Source organism: Oncorhynchus clarkii, chromosome 5, assembly GCF_045791955.1.
Source record: "Oncorhynchus clarkii lewisi isolate Uvic-CL-2024 chromosome 5, UVic_Ocla_1.0, whole genome shotgun sequence".
NCBI lineage: Eukaryota > Metazoa > Chordata > Actinopteri > Salmoniformes > Salmonidae > Oncorhynchus > Oncorhynchus clarkii.
In genome coordinates, this window is record NC_092151.1 from 86,232,416 (window position 1) to 86,252,092 (window position 19,677).

At 44.0% G+C, this 19,677-nt stretch overlaps 1 protein-coding gene across 1 annotated transcript in view; it reads left to right on the forward strand.

Moving 5' to 3' along the window:
• The window catches only part of LOC139409497 (phosphatidylinositol 3-kinase regulatory subunit gamma-like), a 307,517-nt gene that overhangs the window by 118,310 nt on the left and 169,530 nt on the right, over nt 1-19,677 (forward strand). The window contains exons 2-3 of the mRNA XM_071154732.1: nt 2,437-2,529; nt 2,642-2,719. Coding sequence (XP_071010833.1) covers nt 2,437-2,529; nt 2,642-2,719 — 171 coding nt within the window. The remainder of the gene's footprint in view (nt 1-2,436; nt 2,530-2,641; nt 2,720-19,677) is intronic.

Consider the following 19,677-nt stretch of genomic DNA (forward strand, 5'->3'; position numbering starts at 1 on the left):
TGGCTAGCGAGAAGGTTCCTGGCTTTTTCTGTGGCTAAACCAAATAGGCTTGTAATTGAACTATTTTATTTATATTTGTGGATGGAATACAAGTGTGTTACTAAGGCACATGAAAGTTCACATGTCCCAGAAGGCATTTCTGCCAAAAAACGCATTTTGATCAACAACAACAAAAAAGTAATGACCTACAAAAGTTTTAGAACAACTACTCGTTCAAGGGTTTTCCTATATTTTTACTACATTGCAGAATAGTAGTGAAGACATCAACACTATGAAATAACACATATGGAATCATGTAGTAACTAAAAAAGTGTTAAAAAAATCCAAATACATTTTAGATTTCAGATTCTTCAAATTGCCACCCTTTGCCTTGATGACAGCTTTGTACACTCTTGGCATTCTCTCAACCAGCTTCATGTGGTAGTCACCTGGAATGCATTTCAATTAACGGGTCAATTCAATTGCCTTCTTTAAATTTAATTTGTGGAATTTCTTTCCTTCTTTATGCCTTTGAGCCAATCAGTGGTGTTGTGACAAGGTAATGGACGTATACAGAAGATAGCCCTATTTGGTAAAAGAGGACAATGACCCAACACACATCCAGGCTGTGTAAGGGCTATTTTACCAAGAAGGAGAGTAAGGGCATCAGATGACCTGGCCTCCACATTCCCCCGACCTCAACTAAATTGAGATGGTTTGGGATGAGTCGGACTGCAGAGTGAAGGCAAAGCATCCAACAAGTGCTCAGCATATGTGGGAAATCCTTCATGACTGTTGGAAAAGCATTCCAGATGAGGCTGGTTGAGAGAATGCCAAGCATGTGCAAAGCTGCCATCAAGGCAAAGGGTGGCTATATGAAGAATCTCAAATATAAAATATATTTTGATTCGTTCAACACTTTTAGTTACTACATGATTCCGTTCGTGTTATTTCATAGTTTTGATGTCTTCACTATTATTCTACATTGTAGAATTTCTTTAGAAAAACCCTTGAATGAGTAGGTCTTCTAAAACCTTTGACCAGTAGTGTATATAACCACTTAGCTGACCACCTGTCACAAATACATCCCCAACCCCCCCGCCCCTCCCTCTCTCTCTCTCTCTCTCTCTCTCTCTCTCTCTCATATAACTCCAATGATGCAATGAATCCTATGCTAATGCCAGCTACCTACGCTAATGGTATCTCCTATGGGGACAGCTGAAAACCCCTTCAAGGTTCTAGATAGCACCTTTTTTTTCTAATAGTGAATGCTAATGTAGGCAGCATTCCTACAACCTTTTTACTCTTGATGATAATAGCAACAGATTCCCCTGAGCGTGTGTAGAAAGCATATAGGGTGTGTGGTGGAGGCCGTGGTGAGAGAGCGGGCAGGGAACAGTGGATTGGCTGGTGTGTTTTGTGGTGTGACCAGGGCCTCACCTCTCGGCTGACATTTAACAAGGTCTTTACTCTTGTGTGTGTGTGTGTGTGTGTGTGTGTGTGTGTGTGTGTGTGTGTGTGTGTGTGTGTGTGTGTGTGTGTGTGTGTGTGTGTGTGTGTGTGTGTGTGAGTGTGTGGCTAGTGCATTTGTCACACGGAGCAGAAGAGCGGAATTTAAATGATGCTCCTGAAAGAACCAGAGATGCACAGAGGAGGCAGTGCAGGTCAAACACTTAGCATCCACATCTCTCTCTCTCTTTATTCTCTCTCTCTATTTCTCTCTCTTTATTTTCTCTCTCTCTATTCTCTCTCTATCTTTATTTTCTCTCTCTCTCTATTCTCTCTCTCTCTTTATTTTCTCTCTCTCTCTATTCTCTCTCTCTCTTTATTCTCTCTCTCTATTTCTCTCTCTTTATTTTCTCTCTCTCTATTCTCTCTCTATCTTTATTTTCTCTCTCTCTCTATTCTCTCTCTCTCTTTATTTTCTCTCTCTCTATTCTCTCTCTATCTTTATTTTTTCTCTCTCTCTATTCTCTCTCTCTCTTTATTTTCTCTCTCTCTATTTCTCTCTCTTTATTTTCTCTCTCTCTATTCTCTCTCTATCTTTATTTTCTCTCTCTCTATTATCTCTCTCTCTCTTTATTTTCTCTCTCTCTATTTCTCTCTCTCCCTTTATTCTCTCTCTCTCTTTATTCTCTCTCTCTTTATTCTCTCTCTCTCTCATTATTTTCTCTCTCTCTCTATTCTATCTCTCTATCTTTATTCTCTCTCTTTATTCTCTCTATCTTTATTCTCTCTCTTTTTATTCTCTCTCTTTATTCTCTCTATCTTTATTTTCTCTCGCTCTCTCTCTTTTGCTCTCTCACACACACATTCATGTTTGGGTCTGTGGTTGAGTGTGGATCAGTAAGGGAAGCACTAGGGGAATGTGGTTGACTTATTTCACGCATGTGTGCATTGTCTATGTGTGTAACATCTCTGATCAATGTTCTCCCGCTCTCTCTTTCTCTCGCTCAGTTGGGGGGCCAAGGGAAGCCCCAGAGGTGTGTGCTCTGCCTGACCAGGTTCCTGTGGCACTACACAGGCTGATAGAAGCTCTGGAGAGTCAAGGTAAACACTTCCATAATTTAGAGGAAATATCATGTTGGTAATTTATATTGTACACAATTCTGGAATTATCACACCACGCTATTTCAGTAATTTCTCTCCCCTACTCGTCTAGGGTTGGAGAGTGAGCCTCTGTACCGGACCACCCCAGCCTCCACCGGACCCCCAGAACTGAGACAAGTTCTAGACACAGGTACACAAACCCTACACAACCCTACATAACACAGTTACATAAACCTACACAACCCTACATAACACAGGTAAACAAACCTTACATAACCCTACATAACACAGGTACACAACCCTACATAACACAGGTACACAAACCTTACACAACCCTACATAACACAGGTACACAAACCCTACACAACCCTACATAACACAGGTACACAAACCCTACATAACACAGGTACACAACCCTACATAACACAGGTACACAAACCCTACACAACCCTACATAACACAGGTACATAAACCCTACTTAACCGTATATAAGAGAGGTACATAAACCCTACATAACACAGGTACATAAACCCTACTTAACCCTACATAACACAGGTACATAAACCCTACATAACACAGGTACACAAACCCTACACAACCCTACATAACACAGGTACATAAACCCTACACAACCCTACATAACACAGGTACACAAACCCTACATAACCCTACATAACACAGGCACATAAACCCTATATAAGAGAGGTACATAATCCCTATATAACCCTACATAACACAGTTCTGGAAACAGGTACATGAACCCTGTGTTCATGCTGTCTGTGTAACTCCAAACTGAACAGTGTTTTATCATGTCAGGACACAACTCCAAACTGAACAGTGTTTTATCATGTCAGAACACAACTCCAAACTGAACAGTGTTTTATCATGTCAGGACACAACTACAAACTGAACAGTGTTTTATCATGTCAGGACACAACTCCAAACTGAACAGTGTTTTATCATGTCAGGACACAACTCCAAACTGAACAGTGTTTTATCATGTCAGGACCCAAGTTGAGGAGCTACGGTATTTGTAAACTGAAATTGCAGCATGTCAGCTCAACAGGTGTGAGCCTGTCAGGTCTTTACAGCCAGACTGGGAAATAATACATCTTGCATATAGAATCACTCACAACAGCTTCTCTCAGGTGTGCTAAGACTCATACAGAACTGCTGAAAGCCGGAGATCTTAGTCTATTGGGGCAGAAGGAAAGTTGGGAAAGTTTGTGTTGAAGTACAGGCTAGCTCCACAAGGGAGTGCTCTGCCTCTGCACTATTCAGCAGACAGAATAGAACCCGCCTGGGCTTCCCAAAGGCATCGAAACACTAAGTTCATCTTAATTCTATTGAAACTAAATGGACTGAAGATGATCTTAGTGCTACGATGCTTTTGGGAAACCCCAGCCTTGAACTCTAACTGGGACTGTCTCAGCCTTGAACTCTAACTGGGACTGTCTCAGCCTTGAACTCTAACTGGGACTGTCTCAGCCCTGAACTCTAACTGGGACTGCCTCAGCCCTGAACTCTAACTGGGTCTGTCTCAGCCTTGAACTCTAACTGGGACTGTCTCAGCCCTGAACTCTAACTGGGACTGTCTCAGCCTTGAACTCTAACTGGGACTGTCTCAGCCCTGAACTGTCACAGCATTACACAGTATAGCACAACACATAACATTACACAGCATTACACAGCATTACACAGTATAGCATAACACATAACATTACACAGTATTACACAGTATAACACAGTATAAAACAGTATAACATTACACATTGTTATAACATTATTGGGGCGGCAGGGTAGCCTAGTGGTTAGAGCGTTGGACTAGTATAACAGTATAACATTACACAGTTTAACACAGTATAACATAACACACAGCATTACACAGCAGGTTTTAAGAGGTTTGAAAAATATATGTTTACCTTAACATTCCATGATGAACACTAAGGCATAGTTGGCAGAATAGATTGATGCAGTTCAATGCATGATTAATATAATTCACCAATACATTTCTTGGTAGTCCAAAACATATTACTATCAGGTTGTAAATCACAGCTGGCCTGGTACATTGTTTGCTGCCTCCATTCGGGATGCACTGTTTCAGTTTCAATGATATTTTGGACAAAAAACGAATGAATGTAACTAAGGTTTGGTAATGACAATACAATCAAACTAGCAAGGGCAATGATCACAAGTCAGTCATAACGTAGCTAATAGGCTAGCGTATCAATTTATGTAGCAAGCTAAAAACAGTTTTTAACGTTAGCTAGATAGCTAGCTAGCTAGGAGGATGTCATGGCATGTTATTGGAGGAGTGACCAACTTTTTCCCCTCATATCGTTTTTTCGGTGACTATACAAAGCTAGAGATGCAGGTGTCATTTGGTTAGCTAGCATGAACTGGTACAACTGTTACCCAGTAAGCATATCTCTTGCGTTCGCAAATTCACTCTGGCTACTCTATCTACTCCGATGACAGAGCACAGAATAACTGATGAATTTACGAACCTATTGAATCCGGCGCCGACAGAGATGGCCACCTCGCTTCGCGTTCCTAGGAAACTATGCAGTTTTTTGTTTTTTTACGTGTTATTTCTTACATTAGTACCCCAGGTAATCTTAGGTTTCATTACATACAGTCGAGAAGAACTACTGAATATAAGATCAGCGTCAACTCACCATCAGTACAACCAAGAATATGTTTTTCGCGACGCGGATCCTGTGTTCTGCCTTACAAACAGGACAACGGAGCGGATCCCATGCAGCGACCCAAAAAAACGACTCCGAAAAAGAGGGAAACGAGGCGGTCTTCTGGTCAGACTCCGGAGACGGGCACACCGTCACCACTCCCTAGCATTCTTCTTGCCAATGTCCAGTCTCTTGACAACAAGGTTGATGAAATCCAAGCAAGGGTAGCATTCCAGAGGGACATCAGAGACTGTAACGTTCTTTGCTTCACGGAAACGTGGCTCACTGGAGAGACGCTATCCGAGGCGGTGCAGCCAACGGGTTTCTCCACGCATCGCGCAGACAGAAACAAACATCTTTCTGGTAAGAAGAGGGGCGGGGGCGTATGCCTTATGGCTAACGCGACATGGTGTGATGAAAGAAACATACAGGAACTCAAATCCTTCTGTTCACCTGATTTAGAATTCCTCACAATCAAATGTAGACCGCATTATCTACCAAGAGAATTCTCTTCGATTATAATCACAGCCGTATATATCCCCCCCCAAGCAGACACATCGATGGCTCTGAATGAACTTTATTTGACTCTTTGCAAACTGGAAACCATTTATCCGGAGGCTGCATTCATTGTAGCTGGGGATTTTAACAAGGCTAATCTGAAAACAAGACTCCCTAAATTTTATCAGCATATCGATTGCGCAACCAGGGGTGGAAAGACCTTGGATCATTGTTACTCTAACTTCCGCGACGCATATAAGGCCCTGCCCCGCCCCCCTTTCGGAAAAGCTGACCACGACTCCATTTTGTTGATCCCTGCCTACAGACAGAAACTAAAACAAGAGGCTCCCACGCTGAGGTCTGTCCAACGCTGGTCCGACCAAGCTGACTCCACACTCCAAGACTGCTTCCATCACGTGGACTGGGACATGTTTCGTATTGCGTCAGACAACAACATTGATGAATGCGCTGATTCGGTGTGCGAGTTCATTAGAACGTGCGTTGAAGATGTCGTTCCCATAGCAACGATTAAAACATTCCCTAACCAGAAACCGTGGATTGATGGCAGCATTCGCGTGAAACTGAAAGCGCGAACCACTGCTTTTAATCAGGGCAAGGTGTCTGGTAACATGACCGAATACAAACAGTGCAGCTATTCCCTCCGCAAGGCTATCAAACAAGCTAAGCGTCAGTACAGAGACAAAGTAGAATCTCAATTCAACGGCTCAGACACAAGAGGCATGTGGCAGGGTCTACAGTCAATCACGGATTACAGGAAGAAATCCAGCCCAGTCACGGACCAGGATGTCCTGCTCCCAGGCAGACTAAATAACTTTTTTGCCCGCTTTGAGAACAATACAGTGCCACTGACACGGCCTGCAACGAAAACATGTGGTCTCTCCTTCACTGCAGCCAAGGTGAGTAAGACATTTAAACGTGTTAACCTTCGCAAGGCTGCAGGCCCAGACGGCATCCCCAGCCGCGCCCTCAGAGCATGCGCAGACCAGCTGGCCGGTGTGTTTACAGACATATTCAATCAATCCCTATACCAGTCTGCTGTTCCCACATGCTTCAAGAGGGCCACCATTGTTCCTGTTCCCAAGAAAGCTAAGGTAACTGAGCTAAACGACTACCGCCCCGTAGCACTCACTTCCGTCATCATGAAGTGCTTTGAGAGACTAGTCAAGGACCATATCACCTCCACCCTACCTGACACCCTAGACCCACTCCAATTTGCTTACCGCCCAAATAGGTCCACAGACGATGCAATCTCAACCACACTGCACACTGCCCTAACCCATCTGGACAAGAGGAATACCTATGTGAGAATGCTGTTCATTGACTACAGCTCGGCATTCAACACCATAGTACCCTCCAAGCTCGTCATCAAGCTCGAGACCCTGGGTCTCGACCCCGCCCTGTGCAACTGGGTACTGGACTTCCTGACGGGCCGCCCCCAGGTGGTGAGGGTAGGCAACAACATCTCCTCCCCGCTGATCCTCAACACTGGGGCCCCACAAGGGTGCGTTCTGAGCCCTCTCCTGTACTCCCTGTTCACCCACGACTGCGTGGCCACGCACGCCTCCAACTCAATCATCAAGTTTGCGGACGACACAACAGTGGTAGGCTTGATTACCAACAACGACGAGACGGCCTACAGGGAGGAGGTGAGGGCCCTCGGAGTGTGGTGTCAGGAAAATAACCTCACACTCAACGTCAACAAAACTAAGGAGATGATTGTGGACTTCAGGAAACAGCAGAGGGAACACCCCCCTATCCACATCGATGGAACAGTAGTGGAGAGGGTAGCAAGTTTTAAGTTCCTCGGCATACACATCACAGACAAACTGAATTGATCCACTCACACAGACAGCATTGTGAAGAAGGCGCAGCAGCGCCTCTTCAACCTCAGGAGGCTGAAGAAATTCGGCTTGTCACCAAAAGCACTCACAAACTTCTACAGATGCACAATCGAGAGCATCCTGGCGGGCTGTATCACCGCCTGGTACGGCAACTGCTCCGCCCTCAACCGTAAGGCTCTCCAGAGGGTAGTGAGGTCTGCACAACGCATCACCGGGGGCAAACTACCTGCCCTCCAGGACACCTACACCACCCGATGTCACAGGAAGGCCATAAAGATCATCAAGGACATCAACCACCCGAGCCACTGCCTGTTCACCCCGCTATCATCCAGAAGGCGAGGTCAGTACAGGTGCATCAAAGCTGGGACCGAGAGACTGAAAAACAGCTTCTATCTCAAGGCCATCAGACTGTTAAACAGCCACCACTAACATTGAGTGGCTGCTGCCAACACACTGACACTGACTCAACTCCAGCCACTTTAATAATTGGAATTGATGGGAAATGATGTAAATATATCACTAGCCACTTTAAACAATGCTACCTTATATAATGTTACTTACCCTACATTATTCATCTCATATGCATACGTATATACTGTACTCTATATCATCGACTGTATCCTTATGTAATACATGTATCACTAGCCACTTTAACTATGCCACTTTGTTTACATACTCATCTCATACGTATATACTGTACTCGATACCATCTACTGTATCTTGCCTATGCTGCTCTGTACCATCACTCATTCATATATCCTTATGTACATATTCTTTATCCCCTTACACTGTGTACAAGACAGTAGTTTTGGAATTGTTAGTTAGATTACTTGTTGGTTATTACTGCATTGTTGGAACTTGAAGCACAAGCATTTCGCTACACTCGCATTAACATCTGCTAACCATGTGTATGTGACAAATAAAATGTGATTTTGATTTGATTTGAACGCGCAACATCCTCTGAATATAACCATGTCAGTAAACGTAGGCAAAGAAAGTAATAGTTAGTCACAAACGCTCTGGATAACATGTAAACAGCCTAACCAGCTCTGCTAGAGCAAGTAAAAGGGTCAGAGTAAGCTGTTCTCTCCTTTGTGTCTGGAAGTAGCTAGCTAGCAAGCTAGCCAACTTTAGCCAATTTGCTTTGGGTGCTTGGTTGGGACAAGCATTGTTGGCAGGCAAGCTGCAGAAGGACGAGGAGGCTACATTTCCCCATCGTTTATCAGTGCAATTTTGACGGTCAACTAGCTGAAAAAGTTTGAGAGGATTTATCTAATGTTCCTTCTTTAGATTTTAGCTCATCTTTCTCTGGCTAGCATTAGTTGTTGATCTTTTTGTTGTTGATGTGGGGGAGAGAGAGTCTACATTTTCATGGTTGTTTGATCAATTGGACTGTAAAGTTCCTAAATGTAAGGGAACTCCCAAGTGGTATTGGCATATTTGCAGAAATGAATTCAGGTGTATTTTGTGGCTTTTGGCAAGTGATGGCAGGCCTGTTTGCAAATGGATTGTTTGCATAAAGGTCTACTGTAGCTCTGATTGGAAATGGCGCATCGGTCAACGTAGACTCTGGTACTGGACGAGACAGATGGTTTTATTAGGTTTTATTTACTGCAGTGTCTATTAAGTGTCCAAACACACGGCCGCTTTCCCCACTCTATATTGCTTTAGAATTTTCACAAATGCCTTAGTATATATAAATTCCCAAACATTTTTGGAATTGATGAAAATGTGAAAATGACCATATCTAAGTGCTCGCTTGTCAGAACATGTTTTTTTAAAAGTGTAGTGTTCTTCCTGGGGATGTATATGAACAGATTTTAATAAGAGGTCATGTTGCTAAAATGCTGTCAGTTCCATTACACTTTACAGTATAACACACTGTATCTACACAGTTTCAGAGCTATATCGGTTTGATTATTTATCAATGAGCCCATATGAATCTTCCCTGAAAGAAAGTCATGTTTTTCTATTGAATTCTACTGATTATTTATGAATCCTTGAAGAACCACAATTGTTCAGCGTGTTATAGGTGCTCACACAAGCACACACACACACACACACACACACACACACACACACACACAAACACACACTTACACAGTGGACCCTAGGTCCTAGCAAATTCAACACACATGTACAGTACACATAGAAATGCACACATAAACTCAGCAAAAAGAAACGTCCTCTCACTTTCAACTGCGTTTATTTTCAGCAAACTGAACTTGTGTACATATTTGAATGAACATATCAAGATTCAACAACAGTTCAACAAAAGTAACAGTCATTATCTGGTGTGGCCACCAGCTGCATTACGTTCTGCAGTGCATCTCCTCCTCATGGACTGCACCAGATTTGCCAGTTCTTGCTGTAAGATGTTACCCCACTCTTCCACCAAAGCACCTGCAAGTTCCCGGACATTTCTGAGGGGAATGGCCCTAGCCCTCACCCTCCAGACGTGCTCAATGGGATTGAGATCCGGGCTCTTCGCTGGCCAAGGCTGGCCAAGAACACTGACATTCCTGTCTTGCAGGAAATCACGCACAGAACAAGCTGGTGTCTTTGTCATACAGGAGGGTCATGTCAGGATGAGCCTGCAGGAAGGGCACCACGTGAGGGAGGAGGATGTCTTCCCTTAACGCATAGTGTTGAGATTGCCTTCAATGACAACAAGTTCTGTCCGATGAAGCTGTGACACACCACCCCAGACCATGACGGACCCTCTCCCTCCAAATTGATCCCGCTCCAGAGTAGAGGCCTCAGTGTAACGCTCATTCCTTCAACAATAAACTAAAATTCGACCATCACCCCTGTTGAGACAAAACCGCGACTTGTCAGTGAAGAACACTTTTTGCCAGTCCTGTCTGGTCCAGCGACGGTGGGGTTGTGCCCATAGGCGGCATTGTTGCCGGTGATGTCTGGTGAGGACCTGCCTTACAACAGGCCTACAAGCCCTCAGTCCAGCCTCTCTCAGCCTATTGCGGACAGTCGGAGCACTGATGAAGGGATTGTGCGTTCCTGGTGTAACTCGGGCAGTTACAGCTGTCCATCCTGTCTCCCTGTAGCGCAGTCTTAGGCATCTCACAGTACGGACATTGCAATTTATTGCCCTGGCCACATCTGCAGTCCTCATGCCTCCTTGCAGCATGCCTAAGGCACGTTCACATAGATGAGCAGGAACCCTGTGCATCTTTCTATTGGTGTTTTTTAGAGTCAGTAGAAAGGCCTCTTTAGTGTCCTAAGTTTTCATAACTGTGACTTTAATTGCCTACCTTCTGTAAGCTGTTAGTGTCTTAATGACCATTCCACAGGTGCATGTTCATTAATTGTTTATGGTTAATTGAACAAGCATAGGAAACAGTGTTTAAACTCTTTACAATGAAGATCTGGGAAGATATTTGGATTTTTACTAATTATCTTTGAAAGAGAGGGTCCTGAAAAAGGGACGTTTCTTTTTTTGCTGAGTTTATGTACATGTACTGCCGAGATAAAGGAAACACCAACATAAAGTCCCTTAATAGGACTTTGAGGCACCAGCTTCAATGCGCCTGGCATAGATTCTGCAAATGGAATTGGAACTCTATTGGAGGGTTGTGGCACCATTATTCCACAATAAATTCCATAATTTGGTGTTTTGTTGATGGTGGTGGAAAAGGCTCACCGGCGCTGACTGAGACGGCCATGGCATATGATTAACATTTTTCATGCTCATCAAACCATTCAGTGACCACTCGTGCGCTGTGGATGTGGGCACTGTCATCCACTCTCATCAGGGTATAAATGATTCACCATAGGTTGAAGGTGATCACTCAGAAGGGCTGTGTATTTACTGGCGTTTACCTTGCCCTCTAAGGGGTTGAGTGGACCTGAACCATGCCAGAAAAATGCACCCCACACCAGAACCCGTATTAACTCAAGTGTTTCCATTATTTTGGCAGTTACGTGTACATTACGTGCCTGGAAAGAGCAAGGCGAGCTAGCATACACGGACTGGTCATATGTCCCCATAGGAGTAGACATGGGAGAGGAAAGACATGTACAGAAATGGGTTTGACACACGGCTCTTATACATGAATACATACATGGACAGTTCAGGGCTGCCTGTCACAACGCGAAGGACGCACACCTCTGATGATCCCAGTAGGGAGAGGAAGACACAGAACAAATTAAACCGATAAAACAGAGAGAATAGTAGAAAATAGGTGTGTGTGTGTGTGTGTGTGTGTGTGTGTGTGTGTGTGTGTGTGTGTGTGTGTGTGTGTGTGTGTGTGTGTGTGTGTGTCTGTGTCTGTGTCTGTGTGTCGGAAGGCTCATCCAGTCAAGCAGCCACAGAAACCTGTCTAGAACCATTACCTCATCGAGCAGACTGCAGATTGGTAAATGGCACGGGAGTTGCCATGGTGACAGCTAGCCGTTTTTAGCTGTTGCTTCAGTGATGCCCACACGGGTCGTTGTTTTAGCTGCACCGTACGGTAACAGCACTGGTATATGAACCACACTGATTACATGCATGATGTAGTCATCCAGCCGCTAACTTCACTGGCATAGAGTGGGAACACAGTTTTGGAGAGGATGACTCATATACACACACACACACACACACACACACACACACACACACACACACACACACAAACACAAACACAAACAAACCAACAAACCAACAAACATACACACACACACATACATACACTAATCATACTTGCACACACAGCCACCTGTTGTTGTTCAGAATGAACCCAGGTACTGGGATCTGTAGTTTTACCAAATCCCCCGAACCTCCACATCTAGACCCTGCCCTGCCTGGATGATGCCTAGGAACAGAGTCACACCCTGTATGCCCAATGAAGACACAGAGAGACTGCACACTTCACCCCTTCTCCCCACCTTCTCTGCCTCTTCATCCACTCTCTCTCTCTTTTTCATTCACTCATTCATCTCCATCCCTTTTCCCCTCCCTACCTCCATGACAAGAGCCGCTGAGATCAGCAAAGCACAAATTAAAAAACGCTCCTCTCTTCCTCTCCTTCCTCCCCTCTCATTGGCTCTGGGTGATGTCACTGTGTGCCGTATGCACTCATCGATAACCTATTAGAGCCCAGCATTGGTTTTACAGTCAGCTGGGGAGTGCTCGCCTAAGGGTTCTTCTGCTGCCTAAGCTCATACACTGACCACTGTACCGCCATATTAACTAGCTACCTACCTAGCTAACTCTCTACCTAGCTACCTAACTACCTACCTACCTAGCTACCTAGCTAGCTAACTACTTAGCTAACAACCTACCTAGCTAACTACCTATCTACCTAACTAGCTACCTACCTAGCTAACTACCTACCTAGCAAGCTAACTACTTAGCTAACAACCTACCTAGCTACCTAACTAGCTACCTACCTACCCAACTACCTAGCTAGCTAGCTAACTACCTACCTAGCAACCTAACTAGCAACCTAACTAGCTACCTTCCAAGCTACCTACCTAGCTAACTACCTACCTACCTAATTACCTAACTAGCTACCAACCTAGCTACCTACCTAGCTACCTATCTACCTAGCTAACTACCTAGCTAACAACCTAGCTACCATTCACCTTTGGTTTTATGACAGCCATTTAACTTAAGCTGTGTGATTAATAAACAGACAAGGGAACAGCGGTTTGTCACCAAGCGAGCTACGACTTCTTTCCTTCCTTCTGAGGAAGGAACGCCATTAAAGCCTACCCACCCCGGGAAGGGAATGATGCGATGCCTTGTCTCTCTCTCGGTGGCATTGTCGGTTTGTTTGTCTATTTGTTCAGCGGTATAATGCCTCAGTCATCCTGGACAGAGATGTGAGAGGCTCTTCTAGTCATCCCTCTCTCCTGTCAAGAACTCCTATTAGCGCTATTACATTGTCATTAGACTGGAAAGCTGGGTTCACACTCCTAGTGCTCATCTCAGTCTCATGTGTTGCTGCCTGGTGAATATAGTGTTGCTGCCTGGGGTGATATTGTGTCAGTAGGTAGAGTAACACTACTGGGGTGATATTGTATCAGTAGGTAGACTAACACTGTACTGGGGTGATATTGTATCAGTAGACTAGTACTGTACTGGGATGATATTGTATCAGTAGACTAATACTGTACTGGGATGATATTGTATTGTATCAGTAGACTAATACTGTACTGGGGTGATATTGTATCAGTAGACTAGTACTGTACTCGGATGATATTGTATTGAATCAGTAGACTAGTACTGTACTGTGATGATGTTGTATTGTATCAGTAGACTAGTACTGTACTGGGGAGATGTTGTATTGTATCAGTAGGTAGAGTAACACTACTGGGGTGATATTGTGTCAGTAGGTAGAGTAACACTACTGGGGTGATATTGTGTCAGTAGGTAGAGTAACACTACTGGGGTGATATTGTGTCAGTAGACTAGTACTGTACTGGGATGATATTGTATTGAATCAGTAGACTAGTACTGTACTGTGATGATGTTGTATTGTATCAGTAGACTAGTACTGTACTGGGGAGATGTTGTATTGCATCAGTAGGTAGAGTAACACTACTGGGGTGATATTGCGTCAGTAGGTAGAGTAACACTACTGGGGTGATATTGTATCAGTAGGTAGAGTAACACTACTGGGGTGATATTGTGTCAGTAGGTAGAGTAACACTACTGGGGTGATATTGTGTCAGTAGGTAGAGTAACACTACTGGGGTGATATTGTGTCAGTAGACTAGTACTGTACTGGGATGATATTGTATTGAATCAGTAGACTAGTACTGTACTGTGATGATGTTGTATTGTATCAGTAGACTAGTACTGTACTGGGGAGATGTTGTATTGTATCAGTAGGTAGAGTAACACTACTGGGGTGATATTGTGTTGTATCAGTAGGTAGAGTAACACTACTGGGGTGATATTGTGTCAGTAGGTAGAGTAACACTACTGGGGTGATATTGTGTCAGTAGGTAGAGTAACACTACTGGGGTGATATTGTGTCAGTAGGTAGAGTAACACTACTGGGGTGATATTGTGTCAGTAGGTAGAGTAACACTACTGGGGTGATATTGTGTCAGTAGGTAGAGTAACACTACTGGGGTGATATTTTGTTGTATCAGTAGGTAGAGTAACACTACTGGGGTGATATTGTGTTGAATCAGTAGGTAGAGTAACACTACTGGGGTGATATTGTGTCAGTAGGTAGAGTAACACTACTGGGGTGATATTGTGTCAGTAGGTAGAGTAACACTACTGGGGTGATATTGTGTTGTTTCAGTAGGTAGAGTAACACTACTGGGGTGATATTGTGTCAGTAGGTAGAGTAACACTACTGGGGTGATATTGTGTTGTATCAGTAGGTAGAGTAACACTACTGGGTGATATTGTGTCAGTAGGTAGAGTAACACTACTGGGGTGATATTGTGTTGTATCAGTAGGTAGAGTAACACTACTGGGATGATATTGTGTTGTATCAGTAGGTAGAGTAACACTACTGGGGTGATATTGTGTCAGTAGGTAGAGTAACACTACTGGGGTGATATTGTATCAGTAGGTAGAGTAACACTACTGGGGTGATATTGTGTCAGTAGGTAGAGTAACACTACTGGGGTGATATTGTGTCAGTAGGTAGAGTAACACTACTGGGGTGATATTGTGTTGTATCAGTAGGTAGAGTAACACTACTGGGGTGATATTGTGTTGTATCAGTAGGTAGAGTAACACTACTGGGGTGATATTGTGTCAGTAGGTAGAGTAACACTACTGGGGTGATATTGTGTCAGTAGGTAGAGTAACACTACTGGGGTGATATTGTGTCAGTAGACTAGTACTGTACTGGGATGATATTGTATTGAATCAGTAGACTAGTACTGTACTGTGATGATGTTGTATTGTATCAGTAGACTAGTACTGTACTGGGGAGATGTTGTATTGTATCAGTAGGTAGAGTAACACTACTGGGGTGATATTGTGTTGTATCAGTAGGTAGAGTAACACTACTGGGGTGATATTGTGTCAGTAGGTAGAGTAACACTACTGGGGTGATATTGTGTCAGTAGGTAGAGTAACACTACTGGGGTGATATTGTGTCAGTAGGTAGAGTAACACTACTGGGGTGATATTGTGTTGTATCAGTAGGTAGTGTAACACTACTGGGATGATATTGTGTTGTATCAGTAGGTAGAGTAACACTCCTGGGGTGATATTGTGTCAGTGGGTAGAGTAGCACTACTGGGGTGATGTTGTGTCAGTAGGTAGAGTAGCACTACTGGGGTGATATTGTGTCAGTAGGTAGAGTAACACTACTGGGGTGATATTGTATCAGTAGGTAGAGTAACACTACTGGGGTGATATTGTGTCAGTAGGTAGAGTAACACTACTGGGGTGATATTGTGTCAGTAGGTAGAGTAACACTACTGGGGTGATATTGTGTTGTATCAGTAGGTAGAGTAACACTACTGGGGTGATATTGTGTTGTATCAGTAGGTAGAGTAACACTACTGGGGTGATATTGTGTCAGTAGGTAGAGTAACACTACTGGGGTGATATTGTGTCAGTAGGTAGAGTAACACTACTGGGGTGATATTGTGTCAGTAGACTAGTACTGTACTGGGATGATATTGTATTGAATCAGTAGACTAGTACTGTACTGTGATGATGTTGTATTGTATCAGTAGACTAGTACTGTACTGGGGAGATGTTGTATTGTATCAGTAGGTAGAGTAACACTACTGGGGTGATATTGTGTTGTATCAGTAGGTAGAGTAACACTACTGGGGTGATATTGTGTCAGTAGGTAGAGTAACACTACTGGGGTGATATTGTGTCAGTAGGTAGAGTAACACTACTGGGGTGATATTGTGTCAGTAGGTAGAGTAACACTACTGGGGTGATATTGTGTCAGTAGGTAGAGTAACACTACTGGGGTGATATTGTGTCAGTAGGTAGAGTAACACTACTGGGGTGATATTTTGTTGTATCAGTAGGTAGAGTAACACTACTGGGGTGATATTGTGTTGAATCAGTAGGTAGAGTAACACTACTGGGGTGATATTGTGTCAGTAGGTAGAGTAACACTACTGGGGTGATATTGTGTCAGTAGGTAGAGTAACACTACTGGGGTGATATTGTGTTGTTTCAGTAGGTAGAGTAACACTACTGGGGTGATATTGTGTCAGTAGGTAGAGTAACACTACTGGGGTGATATTGTGTTGTATCAGTAGGTAGAGTAACACTACTGGGTGATATTGTGTCAGTAGGTAGAGTAACACTACTGGGGTGATATTGTGTTGTATCAGTAGGTAGAGTAACACTACTGGGATGATATTGTGTTGTATCAGTAGGTAGAGTAACACTACTGGGGTGATATTGTGTCAGTAGGTAGAGTAACACTACTGGGGTGATATTGTATCAGTAGGTAGAGTAACACTACTGGGGTGATATTGTGTCAGTAGGTAGAGTAACACTACTGGGGTGATATTGTGTCAGTAGGTAGAGTAACACTACTGGGGTGATATTGTGTTGTATCAGTAGGTAGAGTAACACTACTGGGGTGATATTGTGTTGTATCAGTAGGTAGAGTAACACTACTGGGGTGATATTGTGTCAGTAGGTAGAGTAACACTACTGGGGTGATATTGTGTCAGTAGGTAGAGTAACACTACTGGGGTGATATTGTGTCAGTAGACTAGTACTGTACTGGGATGATATTGTATTGAATCAGTAGACTAGTACTGTACTGTGATGATGTTGTATTGTATCAGTAGACTAGTACTGTACTGGGGAGATGTTGTATTGTATCAGTAGGTAGAGTAACACTACTGGGGTGATATTGTGTTGTATCAGTAGGTAGAGTAACACTACTGGGGTGATATTGTGTCAGTAGGTAGAGTAACACTACTGGGGTGATATTGTGTCAGTAGGTAGAGTAACACTACTGGGGTGATATTGTGTCAGTAGGTAGAGTAACACTACTGGGGTGATATTGTGTTGTATCAGTAGGTAGTGTAACACTACTGGGATGATATTGTGTTGTATCAGTAGGTAGAGTAACACTCCTGGGGTGATATTGTGTCAGTGGGTAGAGTAGCACTACTGGGGTGATGTTGTGTCAGTAGGTAGAGTAGCACTACTGGGGTGATATTGTGTCAGTAGGTAGAGTAACACTACTGGGGTGATATTGTATCAGTAGGTAGAGTAACACTACTGGGGTGATATTGTGTCAGTAGGTAGAGTAACACTACTGGGGTGATATTGTGTCAGTAGGTAGAGTAACACTACTGGGGTGATATTGTGTTGTATCAGTAGGTAGAGTAACACTACTGGGGTGATATTGTGTTGTATCAGTAGGTAGAGTAACACTACTGGGGTGATATTGTGTCAGTAGGTAGAGTAACACTACTGGGGTGATATTGTGTCAGTAGGTAGAGTAACACTACTGGGGTGATATTGTGTCAGTAGACTAGTACTGTACTGGGATGATATTGTATTGAATCAGTAGACTAGTACTGTACTGTGATGATGTTGTATTGTATCAGTAGACTAGTACTGTACTGGGGAGATGTTGTATTGTATCAGTAGGTAGAGTAACACTACTGGGGTGATATTGTGTTGTATCAGTAGGTAGAGTAACACTACTGGGGTGATATTGTGTCAGTAGGTAGAGTAACACTACTGGGGTGATATTGTGTCAGTAGGTAGAGTAACACTACTGGGGTGATATTGTGTTGTATCAGTAGGTAGAGTAACACTACTGGGGTGATATTGTGTCAGTAGGTAGAGTAACACTACTGGGGTGATATTGTGTTGTATCAGTAGGTAGAGTAACACTACTGGGATGATATTGTGTTGTATCAGTAGGTGGAGTAACACTACTGGGGTGATATTGTGTCAGTAGGTAGAGTAGCACTACTGGGGTGATGTTGTGTCAGTAGGTAGAGTAGCACTACTGGGGTGATGTTTTGTCAGTAGGTAGAGTAACACTACTGGGGTGATATTGTGTCAGTAGGTAGAGTAACACTACTGGGGTGATATTGTATCAGTAGGTAGAGTAACACTACTGGGGTGATATTGTGTCAGTAGGTAGAGTAACACTACTGGGGTGATATTGCGTCAGTAGGTAGAGTAACACTACTGGGGTGATATTGTGTCAGTAGGTAGAGTAACACTACTGGGGTGATATTGTGTCAGTAGGTAGAGTAACACTACTGGGGTGATATTGTATCAGTAGGTAGAGTAACACTACTGGGGTGATATTGATATACACAGAAACATAAACATGCCATCAGCTCCTTGCCCTCAATGATGACATAATTATGTGCCAGGTAGACTAGTTCTTCCCCAAATCCACACTTGTCTTAGTAACGCTGTATACTCTGTTCCATTCCAGTCTGCTGCAGTTTGTACGTTTACCCTCTGTCCCCTCCACTTCCTGTCGTCCTCTCCACCTGCTCTCTTCCACTCAGTGGAGGTAAAGCATCCCTCCCTCCCTTTCTCCAGCGATGATGTCACCTCCTAGCAGAGCAGCAGCAGTCCTGTGTTGTTGGAGTCAGGCCACTTATGACAGAGCAGAGAAACACTCTCTCTCAATCTGCCCCTCCAGCTCCCCATGTCTCATACCCTCTGTTGCTATCTCCCTCGGTTTCTCGTTATTTCTCTCCTTCTTTATCTTCCTCCCATTATCTCTCCATCTCCCTTCCTTTCTCTCTTGCCAGTTGACACTGTGTGGCTGTCCAATGTTATTTTGGCTGTTTATTGTCCTAGAACTGGGCTGGGGTGGGCTGGGGTGGTACTAGGCTGAGCTGGTACTGGGCTGGCACTCGGCTGGGGTGGTACTGGGGTGGTACTGGGGTTAGCTGGTACTGGGCTGGGCTGATACTGGGCTGGTACTGAGATGGTGCTGGGGTGGGCTGGTACTGGGCTAGGCTGGTACTGGGCTGGAGTGGGTTGGTACTGGGCTGGGGTGGGCTAGTACTGGGCTGGTGTGGGCTGGTAATGGGCTGGTACTGGGCAGGGCTGGTCTGTGGTGTGTTGTGTGTTCCTACCCTGTCCAGTCCTGCCCTGTCCTGCCCCGCCCTGTCCTGCAATGTTCTGCTCTGTTCAGTCCTTTTCTGTCCAG